An 18,527-nucleotide genomic window follows, 5' to 3' on the forward strand; every position below is an offset into this window, starting at 1 on the left:
TGTGATGTTCCTTTTGTGAGTGTTTATGTGTTTGCCTTTTCTGCACAAGGGAACGCACTTTTTTCTTGCATTCTTCCCTATGTGTCTGAGAAAGATACGGGCTGGTGGAAACGTGTCGTCTTCCCCTCAGCTTTGATGGCTCTCGTCTCTTGATTTCCTCAGGTCCTATCAGCAGGCCCATGCGTGGAGCGAGTCCACACCTGATCACTTTTCCTGGTTTTACCCAGTTTCTGTGCCAAACCCCACCCCTCCGTGTTTGCCATATCCACAACAAAGCCTCGATTCATCCCCTATTCATAACTTAGCACACGTTCAGAAAGAATATCTAAGCAGCGTTGACTCATCCTGTAGAATGACACCGTCTTGTAGCCTCAGATCTTGTTGTTCAGAGACGCATTGTTTTTAATGTTAATTCTTGGAAGATGTTGCGATTGTCTCGGCTGACGTGTAAGTAAATCCATTTTCCCAATTTGATATGTCATTGTTTGCGTGTAACAACGGCCCCAAAAGGACAGCGAACATTTCCGAGCAGAATTCCCAGACGTTACTGGATTCACGGAGACCGAAGCGTGAATGTCAGCATGCTTTTGTTTAAACAAAACCGCGTCGGGACACCCAATACAATTTTATAGTACAATGTCCCTACGGAGAGTTTGTTAACATCCGAAGGCCTGCCGGGAAGCTGAAATGTCTGTATGGCTGTAATGCTCAGAAGGTGTGCGTGGTCTTTCCGACTACGAGCTGATTGTGGGTTTCATTTGGAGTTAGGTGATGAGTTTGAGGTGACCTTTCTGTTCAACATTCTTTTTCGGCTGAAGAATGCTCTTCTAGGAAATTGCGAATATAATGGATGGAATGACTATCGTCATCATCAGGGGGTCAAACTAAATTTTGTGAGTGGTTTTTATGGAGTTTGCATTGGTTGCAGTTTTGATTCAGTTTCATTTATTTTTGTAATAAATTTCAACACAAAATAGATTATTATAAATATTAATTTATTTTAAATTCTTTCTTTCTTTCTTTCTTAATTTTGTCGATTCGTTGATTAATTTTGCTGAACGCATGTCTCGTGTCTTCCCATCCTGCTGTAAAAAGAGGTCCACATTTTTATATACACAAAATGTGCAACAAACTACTTTTATTTTGGGGAATTAGTCAATTTTAAAAATAGTTCAATTTTTATTGTAAATTCAGTATACTATTTTAATTTTGCCATTTCAATCCTCTTCAGTCTTTTCCAGTCATGTGATTGATCACTTTTCATATGTTGTCTTTCTATCCCAGCGTTACGGGACAACCGGATTGAACTGGTTCGAGCCTCTTGGAAGGAGCTGACCATCAGCATCAGCGACATCACGCTATCAGATGAAGGACAGTACACCTGCTCGCTCTTCACCATGCCTGTCAAGACTTCCAAGGCCTTCCTCACAGTGTTAGGTAAGACCTGCCATACATCAATCTGTGTCATCTCCATCAATCTGCATAAGGTCAACCCGCTCTACACTGATGTGAGGTCAGTGTGATCCTTCACAGATTTTTGTTCTCTTAAGGCACTTCAGCAGCGCAGGGACTGATGTGAATGAGGGAATTTAACATCGGCTAATGGAGAGTGGATGGGTCACGGTGACCATGTGATTTGGTGTAGGATCAGCCCACTGCACCTTCAGAAAGCTCTTTCGTTTCTTGTCCTAAGAATGAAGAAGTGAAATTTATTTCTTGACACACAGTATAAGACCTAAACATAGGAAGGTGCATGTATACTTAATATGATATAGACATGGAGTTGCTTAAAGTGACCGTTCACCCAAAAATAAACACTTCTGTCATCATTTATTCACCCTCATGTCAGTCAAAATCTGTATTCGACTCTTTTCTTTTTTTGTGGAACACGAAATAAGATATTTTGAGGATTGTCCCAGTGGTTTTGTGTCCATACGTTAGAAGTCAATGGAGGGAAATGTTGTCTGGTTACCAGCATTCTTCAGAATATCTTTTGTGTTATGCCGAAAAAAGAAAGTCAAAAAGGTTTGGAATGACATGAGGGTGAGTATATGATTTAAATGGTGAAGAATTTTCATTTTTGGGTGAACTGTTCCTTTAACGCAAAATGGTATGTTAATGAATATTACAGGTCCAAAACATGTTAAGATAGAGAATCGCTTTAACTGGTCCCTCACAAAACTGATGCACTCCCAAACGTATAGCTCAGTTTGTAAATGTCTGTACGCCAAATATTACCTAGCTACATGTGGCGAATCCACCTCACCATCATATTTCATCATAATCCATCATAATCCTGCTTCTCTGGGTCACATCTCAGGTGTCCCAGCCAAACCAGAAATCACAGGCCTATCGAGACCAGCCGCTGAGGCAGAGGATGTCACGCTGACATGCACCACATCTGGCAGCAAGCCTGCAGCTAACATCCGATGGTTCAGAAACGACAAGGAGGTGCAAGGTAAACAAATCCCCCCGGATAGCCCTGGGCTGATCGTGCATGATGAACAGCAGCACACTTTTTTATCAGTATGAAAATGGTACATGTGCTTAATGTGCTTCTTTATACCACCGCCAAAGGGACGTAGAATTACACTTCGCACTTTATCCAAACTTAAACCAATATGTTACCACGGAGATATTGAAATGTGATTCAGCTGTCTCTGAAGGCTGAGGTCTGAGGAAGTGTCAGGCAGAGGTCTCATACGTCTGATGATTTGCCGGTAGCGTTTGATGGAGAGACGTGTGTTCACGCAACACATACTTAAAGGCCGGTGGCGCGCGTGAACGTAGCATCGCTGCCTGGCCGCCTGTCACTCACCCCCATTCAAAAGAATCTCAGTCTGTGATCTGTTCTCATGAGGAGCATCGGCTTTGCTTCTGGGGTCCAGCGTGGGCCCAAACAGAATATGTAAGAGATACCGCTCACTTTAGGAGGGTCAGAGAGACACGAATCCTTGCAGATCGGGTCACATTGATGGACAGCCGACAGAACTTTGAGGGCAGACTATGCATGCCCGTGAAACTCACACAGGCACAAATCTAAGATCTCAGAAGAGTTTATTAACCACCAGTGCTTTTTAAGATGCAGTTTACAAAGTCTAAATCTATGCTAAGTAGACTACACTAATTTCCTCAGGGAAGATCTTTAATTTGCTTATTGTGCAGTTTTGCTGCATTTGGTTTCTATGGCTTTGGTTTTGTGCCAAACTTTGATCTTGTCTGAGGAATATGATTTGAAGAATAAGCCCGACTCCCATATCCTGCAGAAAACGTAATCATCTAGCAAAATATAATTTCAATATCTCCTTAAATGGCAGGGGAAACGCAGGGGATTTTCATTGGCAGATATTTTACCTAGAAACCAGCACAGAGGTGTGTTCTGGAGGTGAGAAACAGCCGTTTGAACTCATTCACATCCCAGCTGAGCAAGTGAGATAAACAACTCATGCTGTCAAATGTTTAAACATCTTATTTAAATGTATTACATGATATGCTGATGAATTAATCCCACATATGCACATTTGTGAAGTAAAGCCTCTTGGTAGTTCAAATAAAGACTTAACATTACTGTTGTAAGACGAAAGCAATAAATAGCAATTAACTAGACTTTTCACTTATGTCACGTTTGTATTCTGTTTGCCATTTTTGTAGTTGGTTTGTGTACACGTCAAAATTATTATAGTTTAATAAAACTAAAACTATTTAACATTTCTGTTAATTGAAGTCAAATACAAAATCAGCGTAAATATTGTTCAAATGAGAAATGTTGCACCAGCAATAAATTGAAATAAATCGAGACACTAAAATCAGTTGTTATTATTAATTGAACATAAATAAAATAATTATCTAAAATGACACTTTTATAGACTTTTTTATAAAAAAAGCACAAATTTGTTTGATTTGAAAGCTAACATTATAAAAATAAAAGCTATAATTGAAAATATGAATCAAACTATTTTTATTAAAGAAAAAAATTAACTCAAAATAATATGAAAACTCAAAATATAAAATAAATTGAATTAAAAAAATCACAAATTTGTTAAACATAAATATGAAAACTAAAAATTTTAAAAATAAATCGAATTAAAAAATCACACATTTGTTAAAAATAAATATGAACACTAAAAATATAAAATAAATCTAATTTAAAAAATATATACAACTATTTTTATTAAAGAAAATCACTAAATTGTTTAAAATTAAACTGAAAATAATACGCAAACTTAAAATATATAAAAAAGTCAAAGAATAATATGAATACAACATTTTTTATTTAAAAAAAATCACAAAATTGTTAAAGATTATTATGAAAACAAAAAATATAAAAATAAAAGCTAATGCAAATTATTAATATGGAATATATGGAAACAAAAGTATAATATCGCTGATACACATGCAGACTGAATTCTTTATCTATTGCAGTGGTTTCGGAGCCTGTTTCTGGGTATCCACTGCTCTGCATGTCTCCCTTATCTAACACACCTGACTCAAATGATCAGCTCATTAAGGGGGAGATCCATGAACTAAAGTAAGCGTGCCAGTTAAGGGAGATATGCAAAATGTGGAGAGCAGTGGGTCCCCAGGAACAGGTTTGGGACCCACTGGTCTATTGCATCACATGAGACCCCTGTGTGCTGTGCTATTAACAAAATTTTGTAGTTTTGTGCCCTGTCCTCAATTTATATAGAACAACATCAAAACCATGGGCTTGAATTCCAGGAAAAACACATACTGGTTTAAAAAAATAAGAATGGCTTTGGATAATGTTTTGGATGCTTGCCAAATGCATAAATGTGTGTATTATTGATATCAAATGCCTTGTTGTGCTGTATACAGTGTTACCGTAATAAAATAAGAGAAGCTTTCCTTCAAACAGGTTGTTCTGGTGCCTCTACCTTAAAAACGGGCATTTTGCAACATTCCTTTACAGTTCAGCTCATCTTCAAAAGAGGTGATCAATCTTCCGGAAGCATCGGATGATAGTGTGCATGCAAAAGAGCGCATCAGCGCTGCAGGCTATGCAAAGAGAGTGTTTGACTGACACTAGTGTCTATATTTCTGGAAAGGATCAGGCCACGCTGAGAGTGAGAGAGAGCTGTGCTTTCAGCTGTCTGAGCACTTATAATGACGTGCTTTCTGAGCAGATATCACGCTGCACCATATTTCACAGCAATTAGCATTCACACCTTTTTTTTAATTAATCACCAGATGTTGTATATGAAATTACATACCGGCGTTCCTCATATTGAGTGCCAGCAGGGGCCCGGATTCATGCAGAAACTCATAAATCTTACATATTTTTAATAGGAGCGTGTTATTTATTACATGCTCTAACAAGAGTGTACCAGAACGTGTGGTGTATTGGACATAAAACTCTAATATCAAAGATGTACAATAGGGTACTATAGATGGTTTCATCAGATGCACGTGCCAGGCCTGAAGTTAACTTCCGGTGGGTGTGTGGTTATGTAAGGGATAATGCACAGGCAGCCGGTTGTTATCGCAGGAATAAGCGCCGACAGTGTGATCAGGACCTGGCGCGAAGCGGAGGCTCTTGTATCACACTGAAGGGGCTTATTTCGCGATTACAGCTGGCGAAATATATTATTAGCTCATTTTTACCAAATGCAGACCTTACACGACGAAAAGCTGTTTACTTTCGGTTTTAAGGTAAGAAACGACGTTCAAATGTCACGAACAGGCAAATTGGTTTAATCATTTGTAAAAATATTGTCATATTATGTTATTAAAAGACATATTTATATTTAATTTGTCAAAATGATTTGCTGCATCCGGGTTACCGTGTGTTATTAGTTTTGAGAGGTTGTTATCTGGGAATAACGAACCTGCAAATGTCGCGAGTGGCCAATCAGAATCAAGCATTCCAACGAGCCGTGTAATAAAATATAACAATTTACTTTCTTTTTAATTTAGATTAATATTTATTTAGGCTATATTAATTTTTTTGTATATTAGTTCTATTAAATTACATTAAAACTACTCAACAGTTATTGATTCTTTGTGGAGGTCTACTGGACGTTCAACTTATAAATCATTATTAAAAGCTTACTGTTGTGAGTCAAGGTAAAAAGGTAAGGTAGTGCAGATTTTTTTGTACTTGCTCAAATTATTTTCGCATTTTGGTTTTGTTGTCAACCACTTATGTCATTCCAAAAAATAGTCTATACTCTTATAAAAAAACTCATTTATTTGAATGCATAACACTGCAGGTTTGGTAGCCAATCAATGGAGTTACATTATAAACTAACCAATCAGAGAACACCTGCTAGATGGAAAACATTAAATGATGTAAAATCATTGTTTTGAATAGAAAACATGGCTGTTGATTTGGTTTTGATAACAGAAGTCAAGGACAGAAAAGATATTCTCAATCTAAACCTGTATATGTGTGTGTGTGGATCATAGAGCAGACGGATAACGCCACACTTTATCTGGTCAGGTCATGCATGAATACGTTTAGTGTGGTGCTTTGTGGAAGAAATCCTTCAGAGTGTCATTCTCACTTGGGTGTTTATTGTCGTATTGATACGGGGCTTTCACAACACACAGACGTGGCTTTACATGAGATTGTTTCTGCTTCTCCGTCACTGTGTTGCTGTCCTCAGACAGACATTATAAGGATTCTCATAATACTTCACAAGCTCCGAATAATGTTTTGTTCTTGACGTTTTCAAAAGCTTCCCAATAAATTTCACAACATATGACAAAATGTTTTGAGGTATTAGGGTATTTTCTATGGATGGATTACGCATGACCTTTTCCTAAATCAGGGTTGTGCACCAATTGGAGTTGAGAACGCTTTGAAATTACATGTATAGTTCAATTTCTGAATTTTATTTTAGTTTGCGAATGAAATATAAAGAAAATCATCTTACTGTAAGCGTAGTTGTGAATCATGCATTTTAGTATGCATTACCCATAATAAACATGGGACGTTTAAATTTTATGTCAATGGCAATATAATGCCTGCATGTGTATTTATTTTTATGTGTGATATGCTCGTTTCATGGGTTTCCTGTGACTCTTCTGGGGCAGGTCAGAAGGAGGTCAACGCGACCGGCAGGTCGTTCACGGTGAGAAGTTCTGTACATCTGAAGGTGGACAGGAAGGATGACGGAGCCGCCTACACCTGTGTGGTGGACCACATCGCTCTGGGCTCCATGCCTTACCAGGTCACTGAGGTGCTGGAGGTTCACTGTAAGTCATCATGTTGAAGCTGTTTCACTGCCGGTGTGAATTACATTACCCTTGAACACCCTTGAAAGCTTGAACACCCAGATAGACTCGAAACTAGAAGTTGTGGTGTCATAAGGTACAGTACATACAGTACCATTCAAAAGTTTGTCTAAAGTCTAATGATCTTAAATGTTTTAATCTCAAGGTTTATGCGCAAATGTCTGAGATTACTTTTTTAGACAAAAATATAAATGTGCCAGCATATAAATTCCTTTTTTTTCTTTTTTTTAGACGTTATCACCCTAATTTATATTTTTTAGTATAATTCAGTGTACTTTAGTGGTGTAACAATATTTTGAAGTATCGTATATCGCAATATAAAAAATTAAGATATGTATCGTAGTTATGGTAATATATTTTTAAATAAAAACGCACATCAACCACAAATGGGTGCTCGACCAAAAAACGAATGAAGGATTATATACAAAAGTGGGCACACCAAAGCTCCAAAAAAGTAGAAAAATGTATTGATTAAATGACTATAGCATGGCGTGTAACGTTTCGAGCACACGGGCTCTTCATCGGAAAAAACTGACTTTTGTATATAATCCTAATATATTTTTTAAATGTATTACTCAGTGACAGATCTATTCAGTTTTTATTAGTTCACATAAAAATGGTTGCATTTAACCCTGAATGTTGTCAATTCTTTAACAAAATAACAAATGTTTTTAACAAATTGTTAATGTTTTGAGTGAAAATCTGTCATTTGAGACATTTCATATTTTTACAAATATTGTGATACCGTCGTTATAATCATAAACACAGTATCATGTATTGTATTGAATCGTGAGCTAAGCGTATCGTTATACCCATAGTATACTTAAATGTTAGGCGTGTCCTCGACTAAGGATTTACATAGTCGAATCAGAATGGTCACGTCTTGCCTATAGTCGACTGATAGTCGAATCGCACGCACGTGTGTGCGCAAGTGCATGTGGGTACGACACCAGGTGGTTAAGGGAACAGCGCAACATTGATGCACCAAAAAACAGTCAAACATTCATTTACAGAATTTGTTTAGAACAGAATATACCTTTATAATAAATAAAAATAAAAACGAAATAAGCCAGATTCAAGTCGCAATGTGCAAAATAAATGTGTTTAGGTAAAACGTCTGAAATGCAGGGGAACATATATTCAAAACACAAATAGTCAAATTAATGGACATTTTCCTTAAACATCACGTAACAATGCTGTGCCACCAATGCCATACAATACTAGACAAGATCTCGCCTCAAAACCATTTTTTAAACTACTTGATAATAATGAATTATTTTTACAAACGTGAATACGCACGTTCATTACCAATGAACTACCAATAAATTTACCGCATGTAAAGGAGGAATGCATTAAAGCATCTTACCGTTTAAACAGTCAAAAGTCCCTTTCACCTTTTTTCCTGCGCACACTTTCTCCGTCACACTGACGTGCACGCTTGCTTTCAGTGCAGAAAATGACAAGTTCCAAAAGTCTGCGACACATGCGCTGATTTTGGTTATATTACTTTATTATTTTTAACATATCACGCAGCGCAAAGTTCAGTCTAACTTACGAACTACGTGCATTTACAGACAAAGTGTTAATTCATATTTAAATGCCCAAACATTCAGTAAGTGACAAATGTTTGGAAACGGTGTACACATTCATTTGCGAGTCATCTGCGGGTGCGTGCGGAACGTGCTGCTTCTCTTTACCGGTCTCACAGCACAGAAGACACGGAGAGACGTGATCCTGCGCTGAGTCATAGCCAGACCTCGCGCTAATATGCGCCAGGGGTTTCGGTACCCAACCCTAAAAATGTCTCATTTCTTTACATCATAAATGATATTTTTAGCAGCGCAGTGCTTGCCCGTCTGTTACGCCACTGCCCATATAACCAAAATGGCATGATCCCCATTGCATAACGCCTCTGTGAAGATTCGACTGTGAGATTGGTAGCCGAATCAGGAATCGAATCTTCGACTGTTCGGGGTCACCCCTATTAAATGACTTTATTTTTATTTTACATTTTTAAAAATCTAGAGTATTATGACAGATGGTTAAATAGTTTTTGAAGGAGCGAAAATGTGTCAGAGCTCGTTTCATTTCTAAATGAATTAGTTTTCGGCTTTGAAACATTAAACACTTCTTCAATGATTCCTTTGTTTCATTGCTCAAAAATGTTCATGTCCATAACATTTGTCATAATTTAAGACATTTGGGCAGAGCATCAAACTCACACCTGCTCAGGATATAAGCCTATTTAATGTTACAGGTACATGAATGTTATACTTAATGTATACATGTAATACACAGCCCTGTGGGGCAGAATTTTGGAGCAATGGGATTGATTTGAAACTGAAATAGAAACAAAGTGTCCGAATATATCTCTCATCATGCATTGCTTGCGGTATTCAAACTAACAATGATTAAATGACTGAATTTGACTAATTCTGTGCACTGTTGGATGCTGGTAACATTTCTCATTGACTGCAGCATCTTGTTGAAATGATGTAAACGCTGTCGCCTGCGTTGCTATTTGTAGTCGCCACACTTAGTTGCTCGCGTCGCTTCAGATCGCCTACCCTCATTGAAAACAAATGATTTATGGTTGCTGTCAAATGGCTGTCAGTGAGAATATCCTGGAAGAGAGAGAATGTATCCCTTGTGGCTTTATAATGCCCTCCGTGGTTAGGACGAAGTGTAGGGAATTAGTATTCAACAATATCGTACATACAGTATGTATGTACCATATATGTAAACTGTACAATAAAATCATTGTTTTCCTGATTTTCTTTCCCTTTTTATGTCTCCAGATGCTCCTCAGGTAGAGATTGTGCACTCAGTAATAGTACCACAGGAAGGACAGTACTTTAAACTGGAGTGTGTGTCCAAGGGCAACCCGCTGTGAGTCCGCCTTTCATTTCATTACCTACTTGAATGTTGTTTGAATGTTTTCTTTTTTTTTGTCTTATGATGTTGAACTTGCAGAATCGTCACGTCTCAAGGGGGACCTTATCTGCATACCGAGAACAAAAAGGCAATAATACTAAATCAGATCTTGATATTTGGGAGAGATTTAGTGAGTCATATAATCGTTTAGAGGCGGTTGTAAGTCGTTTTACGTGACCTTTCTGCGCTAGAGGACGAAACTGTAAAAAGTTCTCTCAGCAGAAAAGATAATAATTTGAGAGACTTATGTCGTCTGCCGCCGGGTTGCTGAACATAACCTACTCTATGGCCCAAACAAATAGAAGTGCTAATTTAAAGAGACAGTTCACCCCAAAAATAAAGTCTGTCATCATTTACTCAACCAACTGCAAAGATCTTACTGAATAAAAAGCGAGGTCGCTAGAAGTATTTGAAGGGGTCGGCACTTTAATAGACTTGGATAACCCAAATTTCATTTTCAGGCCCGAGCCGGTGTTTTGGACAAAAGATGGCGGAGAGCTTCCCGATGTTGAGCGAATGATCGTAGAGGGCCGAGATCTCATCATCACAACGCTAAATAAAACAGACAACGGCACATATCGCTGTGAGGCCAGTAACCACCTGGGGACTAACAGCGATGAATTTACCCTGTATGTGTACGGTAAGTAGTCAGTTTCAGCGTTAACCTCTGGACGATAATAATAGATCCATAACTTTCTCTTGTATTCTCATACGTTCTCATTCTTTATTTTATTTGGTCAAAGTTTACGTTATTATCCATCATAATCAGTGTCGAAACACACACGGGTACGTAAACTTCTCCTGCCCTAGTTTGCAACATGCGGAAGAAAGTGCTGCTGGCTGCAGTATTTGCCACCAAAGTGAGATGGAGCCAGAAATGATAAGTTGGTTCTCCGAAACAAGGAAGTCTAGCAAGAGAGCAACACACAATTAAGGGCCCGCTGCTAATGCGGATGACATTTGTCAAGCTAAAATTAGAAGGAAAATACAGAGCACTAGGGACAGAGACGGATTTGTACCGTAGCTTTTAATAGACCTAACAGGATTCTCTGAGAGAAATCATTCGGAAGGTACAAATTATTTGTGCTAAAGAGAATTACATGGGATTTGTCATAACAGGAACTTTATTGACAAACAAACTTTTAAAGGTGCGATCGGTAATTCGTTTCTCCAAAAAGATGAATCTCTTTTCCACAAGCAGCACCAAACAGAACTGCACTTTATAAGGTGCAAACACTTCCTCTTTCTGCTATTAGACAGATCAACAGAAAGTCCCGCCCCTAACTCACTCCATTGATTGAGCCAGTGTTATGGCTGATGCTTCGGGGGCATTTATACGACGTTTTCAACTAACAATTGAAAACGTTTTATGCGTTTTGGCTGTTTGTTCACATGAAAACTGGTTTCAAAGTGCAATTTTTTTCAATGACGGCATTGATGTCTCAGTGTAAACTGTGAAAACGCTGACGTCACACGCATGTGTATTACATGTTTAGTCAGTAGGCATGTGCGAGTATTCTCACAACAATAATGGCAGCCTCCAGGACTGTTTGGGCCCTATTGTACACCTGGCGCAGCGCAAGTGTTTTTGCAAGTTTCCACCCAACGCAGTTCACATTTTCCCATCCTGCGGCCACGTTAAGTAGAAAATGCATTTGCGCTCATTTGTGTGCGCCCATGGGCGTGTTGGTCTAAAAAAGAGGTGTGCTCATGCGCATTGTTGGCGCGTTGCTATTTTGAGGAACCGAAAATAGACTGCGCCATAGACCAACTCAAACCTAGTCTAAAGTCAATGGCGCAATTTTTTTTGTTTAAAAAAAGAGCGCATTAGAAAATGCGCCTCTGGGCATACAACGCGTTTGCACTTTATTTATTACACAGAGGGAAGCGCAGCAGCACACAAACATGCCAAATATAAAAAATAAATGGATTACAATGTAAAAGATTATTATTGTGTACATAAAGAAAAAAGAAAATCCGGCTTGTCATGTAGATGATCTGCTCGCGCGCTTTAACCTCACGCACGAGCAGATGCGTTTCCTCTCTAGAGAAGCCTCCAGTCTTTGCTCTTGCAAATTCCGCCATGTAAGTAGCGAATCTGCCATGGCGCGAGCGCAACTGGTTCTTAAAGGGAATGAGAGATGAGACTCTGATTGGTTTACTGCATGTTTGGCCCACAAAACACACGTTACTCATTAAGAGAATCGGGACATCCCGTTTAGACCATGCGCCTGGGTGCGCCGACCGTTTTCCCGTCGTTAAATTAGCAAAAGTAGATTTGGACACGCCCTGAGTGCACCTGCGCCATGCGCAGATAGGGCCCTTTGTGTTTCTCAACTTAGTATTAATGTTTCTCCAGCAAAGTGTAGATTTACTGCATCACTACGACCAGTGGAGACATTATTTACATCAACCAGACTCTAAACACACATATATGCAGACAAACGGTATTAAAAAGCACTTTTTGGTTAAATATGCGTATGTGCACAGACACGTAGTTTCTTTACAAAGTGACATCATATACTGGCATGTGTAATGCAGCGTTTTTACTCGTTTTCACAAATCCGTGTGAACGCAGAATGTTTTGACAACGTTGGTATGTGTACATAAAATGTTTGACAATGTTGTCATGTGTATGTTTTAAAAACTTTTTTTAACGCAAACGATAAACATTTCCGTTTTCTACTCCACTGTTGTCGTGTAAACTTACAGTAAGACAATTAAACAGATTGCTGTTTTGTTTGGTACCACCAGTGATGCCCAAATTTGTCACCTTTAAATAATTGTACATAAATAACTTCTTTATTTTAAAAAAGCTGTTTAGAGTGAGACCCATCATGACAATGCGCATTGGGTGATGGTGCTACATACAAACAGTGCCCCAACCCTTCTCTAAACTTCGCAAACTTTTTGCAAAGTTCATTTTGAAGTAAACAGAGTCAAACTAACGTTTTCCATGAAAACATATCCGACAGCTCAAATTGGGCTAAGGTAAGTTGAAAATTGTTGTTTTTTGCGCATGGCAGCTTTAATATAGTGAAATTTTTGCTGATTTTATACGGCTAATGAAGAATTTTTTTGACTTAATGATGGTGCAGTTGCAGTATTTACCAGCAGGGGATAACTTATAACTCACCAGTTAAAGGAATAATTATGTGCGTAAAAGACAGGTGGAGAGAGAGAGAGAGAGAGAGAGAGTGAAGCTCATGACTCATTAACTCTGGTCCTAATTCATCTAGATGTCTGACTTCACCCGAGTGATATTTATTAAGCCCTTCCTCCTTCGGCTCTCGGGTGAACCTAATTTGCTAATGGTACGACTGCCAAGTGGCAATAAATGTCAGTTGAAATCACACAGCCTCTACTTATCACCATTTACCGTTTTAATTTCCATTTATTAATGTGTCTGCTGGTACGTTCACATTTTTTTCTGGGGACTGAAAGAAATTGGAATATTTCGTCTTTAGAAAAGATGATAAATTAATGGGGAAAGAAGAAATGGCTTATGTTATTATCAGTAATTCATCACAATTTTTTTTTTGCCGTTTATCTTTATTAATATTAGTTTATCTCTTTATTAATTGGAAACTGAAGTGAGTTTCACAATGCCGGTTCTGGTTCAGATTCCACTTAACTGTCACATTAATAACAATAATTAATAATATAGTTAGAAGCTAAAATTGGTTTAATCTGTATATGAAACAAAAACAAATTGTAATTATAGACGGTTTCACACGCGGCCGGCCCGAAGTTAACTTCAGGTCTGTGTTTGGTTATAATATAACAATTTATGTTATATTGAATTTATATTAATATTTTATTTTATATTAATTATATTCAATTAAATTAGAACTACTCAACAGTTATTGATTCTTTGTGGAAGTTTACTGAATGTTAAGTTTGGGCGGCTTGGGCCACATAACGTTTGTTTATGTTCTTGCTGCTTAAACCATCTATAAATATAATTTCAGTAACATTAACTTCTTAACATGATTTAAATTAAAGTTCAATCTTTGCGGCAAAAGTTTTATTTTTTCTTTAATGTTAAAGAATGTCTTTTTTTAAACAGCTTGCCCAAACAATCTCGATAGTCCCACCCCAAACTTTACATCTCTGATTTGTTGACTTTGTTTTTGCAATGCAACGCTGATTCCACATCAGTTGTCTATCTGGGTCTACACGTTGTACTCGTAACAACCAATCATTTTTTTACGCTTATATAAGCATAATCTAACATAGAAACCATTCATGCGTAATACATGTTTTTACAGATTCATGTTTTTGGTCCTTAAAGTCCCAGTGAAATAAAAAATTACAATGCCTATTTTTTCATGAAATATTGCAGCATTTATTGTAAATAGTTTATCAATGTGGGTCATTCTCTTTTTTTAAATCGCGTGCCCTCATAATCTTTAGTTAAAATCTGAAAATGCACTTCCGTCCTGTAATGACAATCCATTTTAGATGATGTATGTTAGACAACTTGGGCGGAGCATCCGTTAACTCCTCCCCTTCAGCTGTCAGTCTGCTGCCAGTTCCATTTCAAAATGCAATGGCTGTTTTTAGACATCCAATCAAACCGCAGAGAAAGACGAAAGCCACTATTTGTCTCATTCAAAATTCCATTTCACTCGGAAATGCGTCAAAATGCGGAAGTAAAAACAATCGCAACTTCTGGTTCACGGGGACTTTAAACACGTAATGTATATAAACTGACAAAATGCATTTAAAGCGTTTTGTTATTACTTGAAAACAGTGTAGTGTAAACTACATTTAGAAATTGTTGTAGGGCAGCGTGAACCTGTGGACCCCTACAATCATTTCATTACCACTAGCTACACCTCTCTCCATAACTGATTGGTTTTGCTGCATAAATCTATGTATTTGTTGACACACTCTTCTGTAAGTTGTGTAGAGCAGATGCGAGACCTTCTGCAGGTGTAATGAGTATAATTGTAGTCATCAGTGGGTCTATGCATAGGAGACTCCCTCTGGCTGACCTGAACCCAGAGTTCCTCCTCTGACTTTTATATGAGCATCAGCGGTTAGCACGTCTCACGGGTTTAATCCAAACCAATACTTGCTCAAAACTGTAAAATATTTATCACACGCTTCCAATAATCAGCACATATTCGCTACCAACCCCCTCTCAATTAAAACACTGGAAAAAAAACTTGCTTGAAATACCACACAAACATCCATAAAATTGCACAAGCGTGCGCCCGACTTTTCGTGAGAGATGAAAAGCTCCGCTAGTCCCTCGGTTTGACCCTAAATTAAATTCTTGCCAGACATCGCTGAACTGCTGAGTTGTATTTACGCTTCTTTTAACTTTTCTTCCTCTCCTTGGGTCTTTTTAAGGGGCTAATGATGTATCTGTAATCAGTTTAGCAGACATGTCAAAAAAAAATGGCGCATGAGAGCCGCACCGCGCTGAGACTGATCAAAACAGTGCTTTTGAAGTCCAGACTCAGGGAACCTAGCAAACATTTGTGTGGCTGCTGTTAAAGTTAAGCATTAAACATTAGGGAATGAGAAGACGTCACCAATGAGAAAAAAAGCAAAAGAAGAATATGAATAAAGTTTTTTTCATAGTTTGGATGTGAGGCGTAACATTTGATATTAAGAAATATCATAATGCAAAATTCAAAATAATACTCTTTGCAATCAAATCTCTTCTGTGATAACTGTGTTTTGATTTGTGTAAGTTTTTGACAGTTTTGTCTGATTTACACAAAGAGAAACGGACTCACAGAAATGGGTCAGTATTCTCTCTCTGTCACTGCCCCTTCACATCACCTCCACCTTTTCACATCAGCCATTTTTTGTTTGTCATACAAATTGGACTAAAAGGTTTTTGGTTCCAGTGTTCAGGGATAAAAGCAACAGCAACAGCTGAAATTCTATCTGTCAGTTTGTCAAAGAGGTGAGAGATAAAAGGTATTTCTAATCAGACGTTTTGCTCTGATTCAGTAAAGCGAAGGGCAGATATAACTGTCCCGTGTGGACGAACACGCACTTTAGAATCACTCCGAGGTCACGAGTACATTGTCCCAATTTGTAATCTGTGAAAGAAACTAACATGTCTTTAATGTAGTTAAAAACGAAGGATGATGACATGTTTCACAGAATGTGTTTGTATGAAGCCATCATGTCGTCTCAGTCTTTCATTTGCACAGACTGCAGGTTTTCCAGTTGTGTGGCCACTGTTTTTCTTTTTTTAATTCTCTCCCCCTTGTGATGTCCTCACCCTTGTTTTTCCTTACTGCCCTTTTCTGTCTGCGTCCATGGCAACAGCTAAAGATTTCCCAGGTACAACCACAGGTAAATATTTCTTTGCCGCAGTGCTGACATCATCATCGCGAGACAGGGAGCGGCGGCTCGGGTTAACCTCCTCCATAGCATGTGCTGGGAGTCATTGCCTTGCATGGGAGCACTGCTGATCTCTGTGAAATGTGATGGTGCTCCATGGTGCTGTCATTCACCCCTGAGCTGCTTGAAAACGCTTGGCCGTTAGTGAGAGGAATGAATGGGCCGGTGACAGATAAAGCTGTCATCTTTCAAAGGTGTAATTAATAAGACATGTGCCAAGTACACGGAAATTAAATCTTTATTGGTTTCGCACAATTTTGGAAACAAAAGACGTGATTTAATGACTCTGAAAATGTCAAGTGGTGTAATGAAGTAAAAAGACATTTTTGAAAGCATGGACCTTGAATACATGTCAGTGACACTTTAAGTATTTACTATTATTTATTTAATTTAAAATACTAATTATTTCATCTTTTAAACAGTAAATAGGGAACTGGGGGTTTTAGAGACCTCACTAACGTTGCCAAACTTTTTAAATGAAAGATTTTGACAAACTAAATTTAACTAAACAGTTTGTCAATTGAAACCTTTTTTAACGTCCTTTTCATTATGACCTCACAATATTTATACCAACTTGACATTTTTACTTTATACCCCGCAAGAAATAATTAGATCAAATTTAGTCAAAGTTAAGCTAAGAAATGAATTATTGAAAATTCTGATGAAATCTTATATTTGAAAAAAAAATTGCCTTTTGCCTTTTAGAGTTATTATAGTTTTGACTTTAGTTTTATTTATTTTTTTAATTAGCTTTTATTTTTAGGGGTTTTTTGTTAAATGTAATTTTTTGGTATATGGTTTTATGTCATTTTATAATTTATTGGTTTATTTATGTTGCTATATAAGATTAGTACATTTTTATTTTAGTTTTTGTCTATTATTATAATTTTAGTGCTTTAAATTTATTTCAGTTCATTTTTGAGGCAACATTTCAATTTTTCCTTCAGTTAAGTTTTTCCAACAATTTTTAGGTCAATATTTGATTTGATTTCAAAGAACAAGAACGTTTTCAAAGTTTAATTTTAGTAAACTAAAATAAACTTGCTGCCTTTTGGTTTAAGTTTTAACTTAATACAAGAATGAGAACTAAGGTTTTAAGGCTGGCTCAGCACCTCCAGAAAACCTGATCAAATTGAATTAACCCTCGAATAGACTTGCAATGGCTATTACACGTATTACAATAGCTATAAAACATGTTATGATGTCATCAGTGTGTGCATGGCATTTGAGAACATGTTTCATTTTGTTTTCATGTCTTGTTTTTGTGACTCATTGATTTCTGGGCTTGGTCGTTTTATTTCGCTTCGGTCTTAGTGCTGTATGTTCCACCTCAGTGTGCTCTAACTATTTGCTTCAGGTCAGTTTTCCGTCAGCCTGCTCTCCCACGAGGAAAGCCATTTTAATAATTAGCATCCGGAATTTGTTTTTTTTAATCTAATCAGTTTTATTTGCCACCCACACCATATTCCACAGGGATCAGAGTGTGCATGAGCTGTAAAATGAGTGTGGGGAGATTACAGCTGTTAAATAAAACACAACAAGCAATGTTCCCAGTGAAAAAAGCCCAACTACATTGGTTGTGGATTACCACAAAAAAATGAATTTAAAGTAGATCCTTTTGTGTTCAAACTATTTTCTATAATGCTTTAACAGCAATTTAAACTCTAAAATACACACTTTTACAATCTCTGACACAAATGAGGGAGCAAAAAATTGACATATAAATGGATATATTTACAATTACAGTAGATGAAAATCAAACATTCAGATCGGGTATGTGTGCCATTAAACACATTCATTCTTACATAATTCATGTGGTTCATTAACACCCAGGCGAGATGCTCTACATGTTTGGCCTCATGTCACTTTACCATCATTGAATGAGACTAATAGCTTCTAATGGAATCTCTATTGAGAGTCCAACCTTCATGAACTATAGGAGTAGCCTACGGTATATGTCGTCT

The 18,527-nt window shown here is 37.5% G+C and overlaps 1 protein-coding gene across 5 annotated transcripts in view; it reads left to right on the plus strand.

The window, feature by feature from the left end:
- cadm2b (cell adhesion molecule 2b) overlaps window positions 1-18,527 on the plus strand; it is a 208,298-nt gene that overhangs the window by 181,311 nt on the left and 8,460 nt on the right. For 3 of the 5 annotated variants that reach the window (XM_057350953.1, XM_057350957.1, XM_057350951.1), the window contains 6 exons: window positions 1,285-1,437; window positions 2,321-2,458; window positions 7,057-7,218; window positions 10,056-10,146; window positions 10,653-10,831; window positions 16,489-16,515. In XM_057350953.1, the coding sequence (XP_057206936.1) occupies window positions 1,285-1,437; window positions 2,321-2,458; window positions 7,057-7,218; window positions 10,056-10,146; window positions 10,653-10,831; window positions 16,489-16,515 (750 nt within the window). The remainder of the gene's footprint in view (window positions 1-1,284; window positions 1,438-2,320; window positions 2,459-7,056; window positions 7,219-10,055; window positions 10,147-10,652; window positions 10,832-16,488; window positions 16,516-18,527) is intronic. The other 2 variants (XM_057350954.1, XM_057350952.1) reach the window with 1 other exon arrangement.

This window comes from Triplophysa rosa, linkage group LG14 (genome assembly GCF_024868665.1).
Source record: "Triplophysa rosa linkage group LG14, Trosa_1v2, whole genome shotgun sequence".
NCBI classification, from domain to species: Eukaryota; Metazoa; Chordata; class Actinopteri; order Cypriniformes; family Nemacheilidae; genus Triplophysa; species Triplophysa rosa.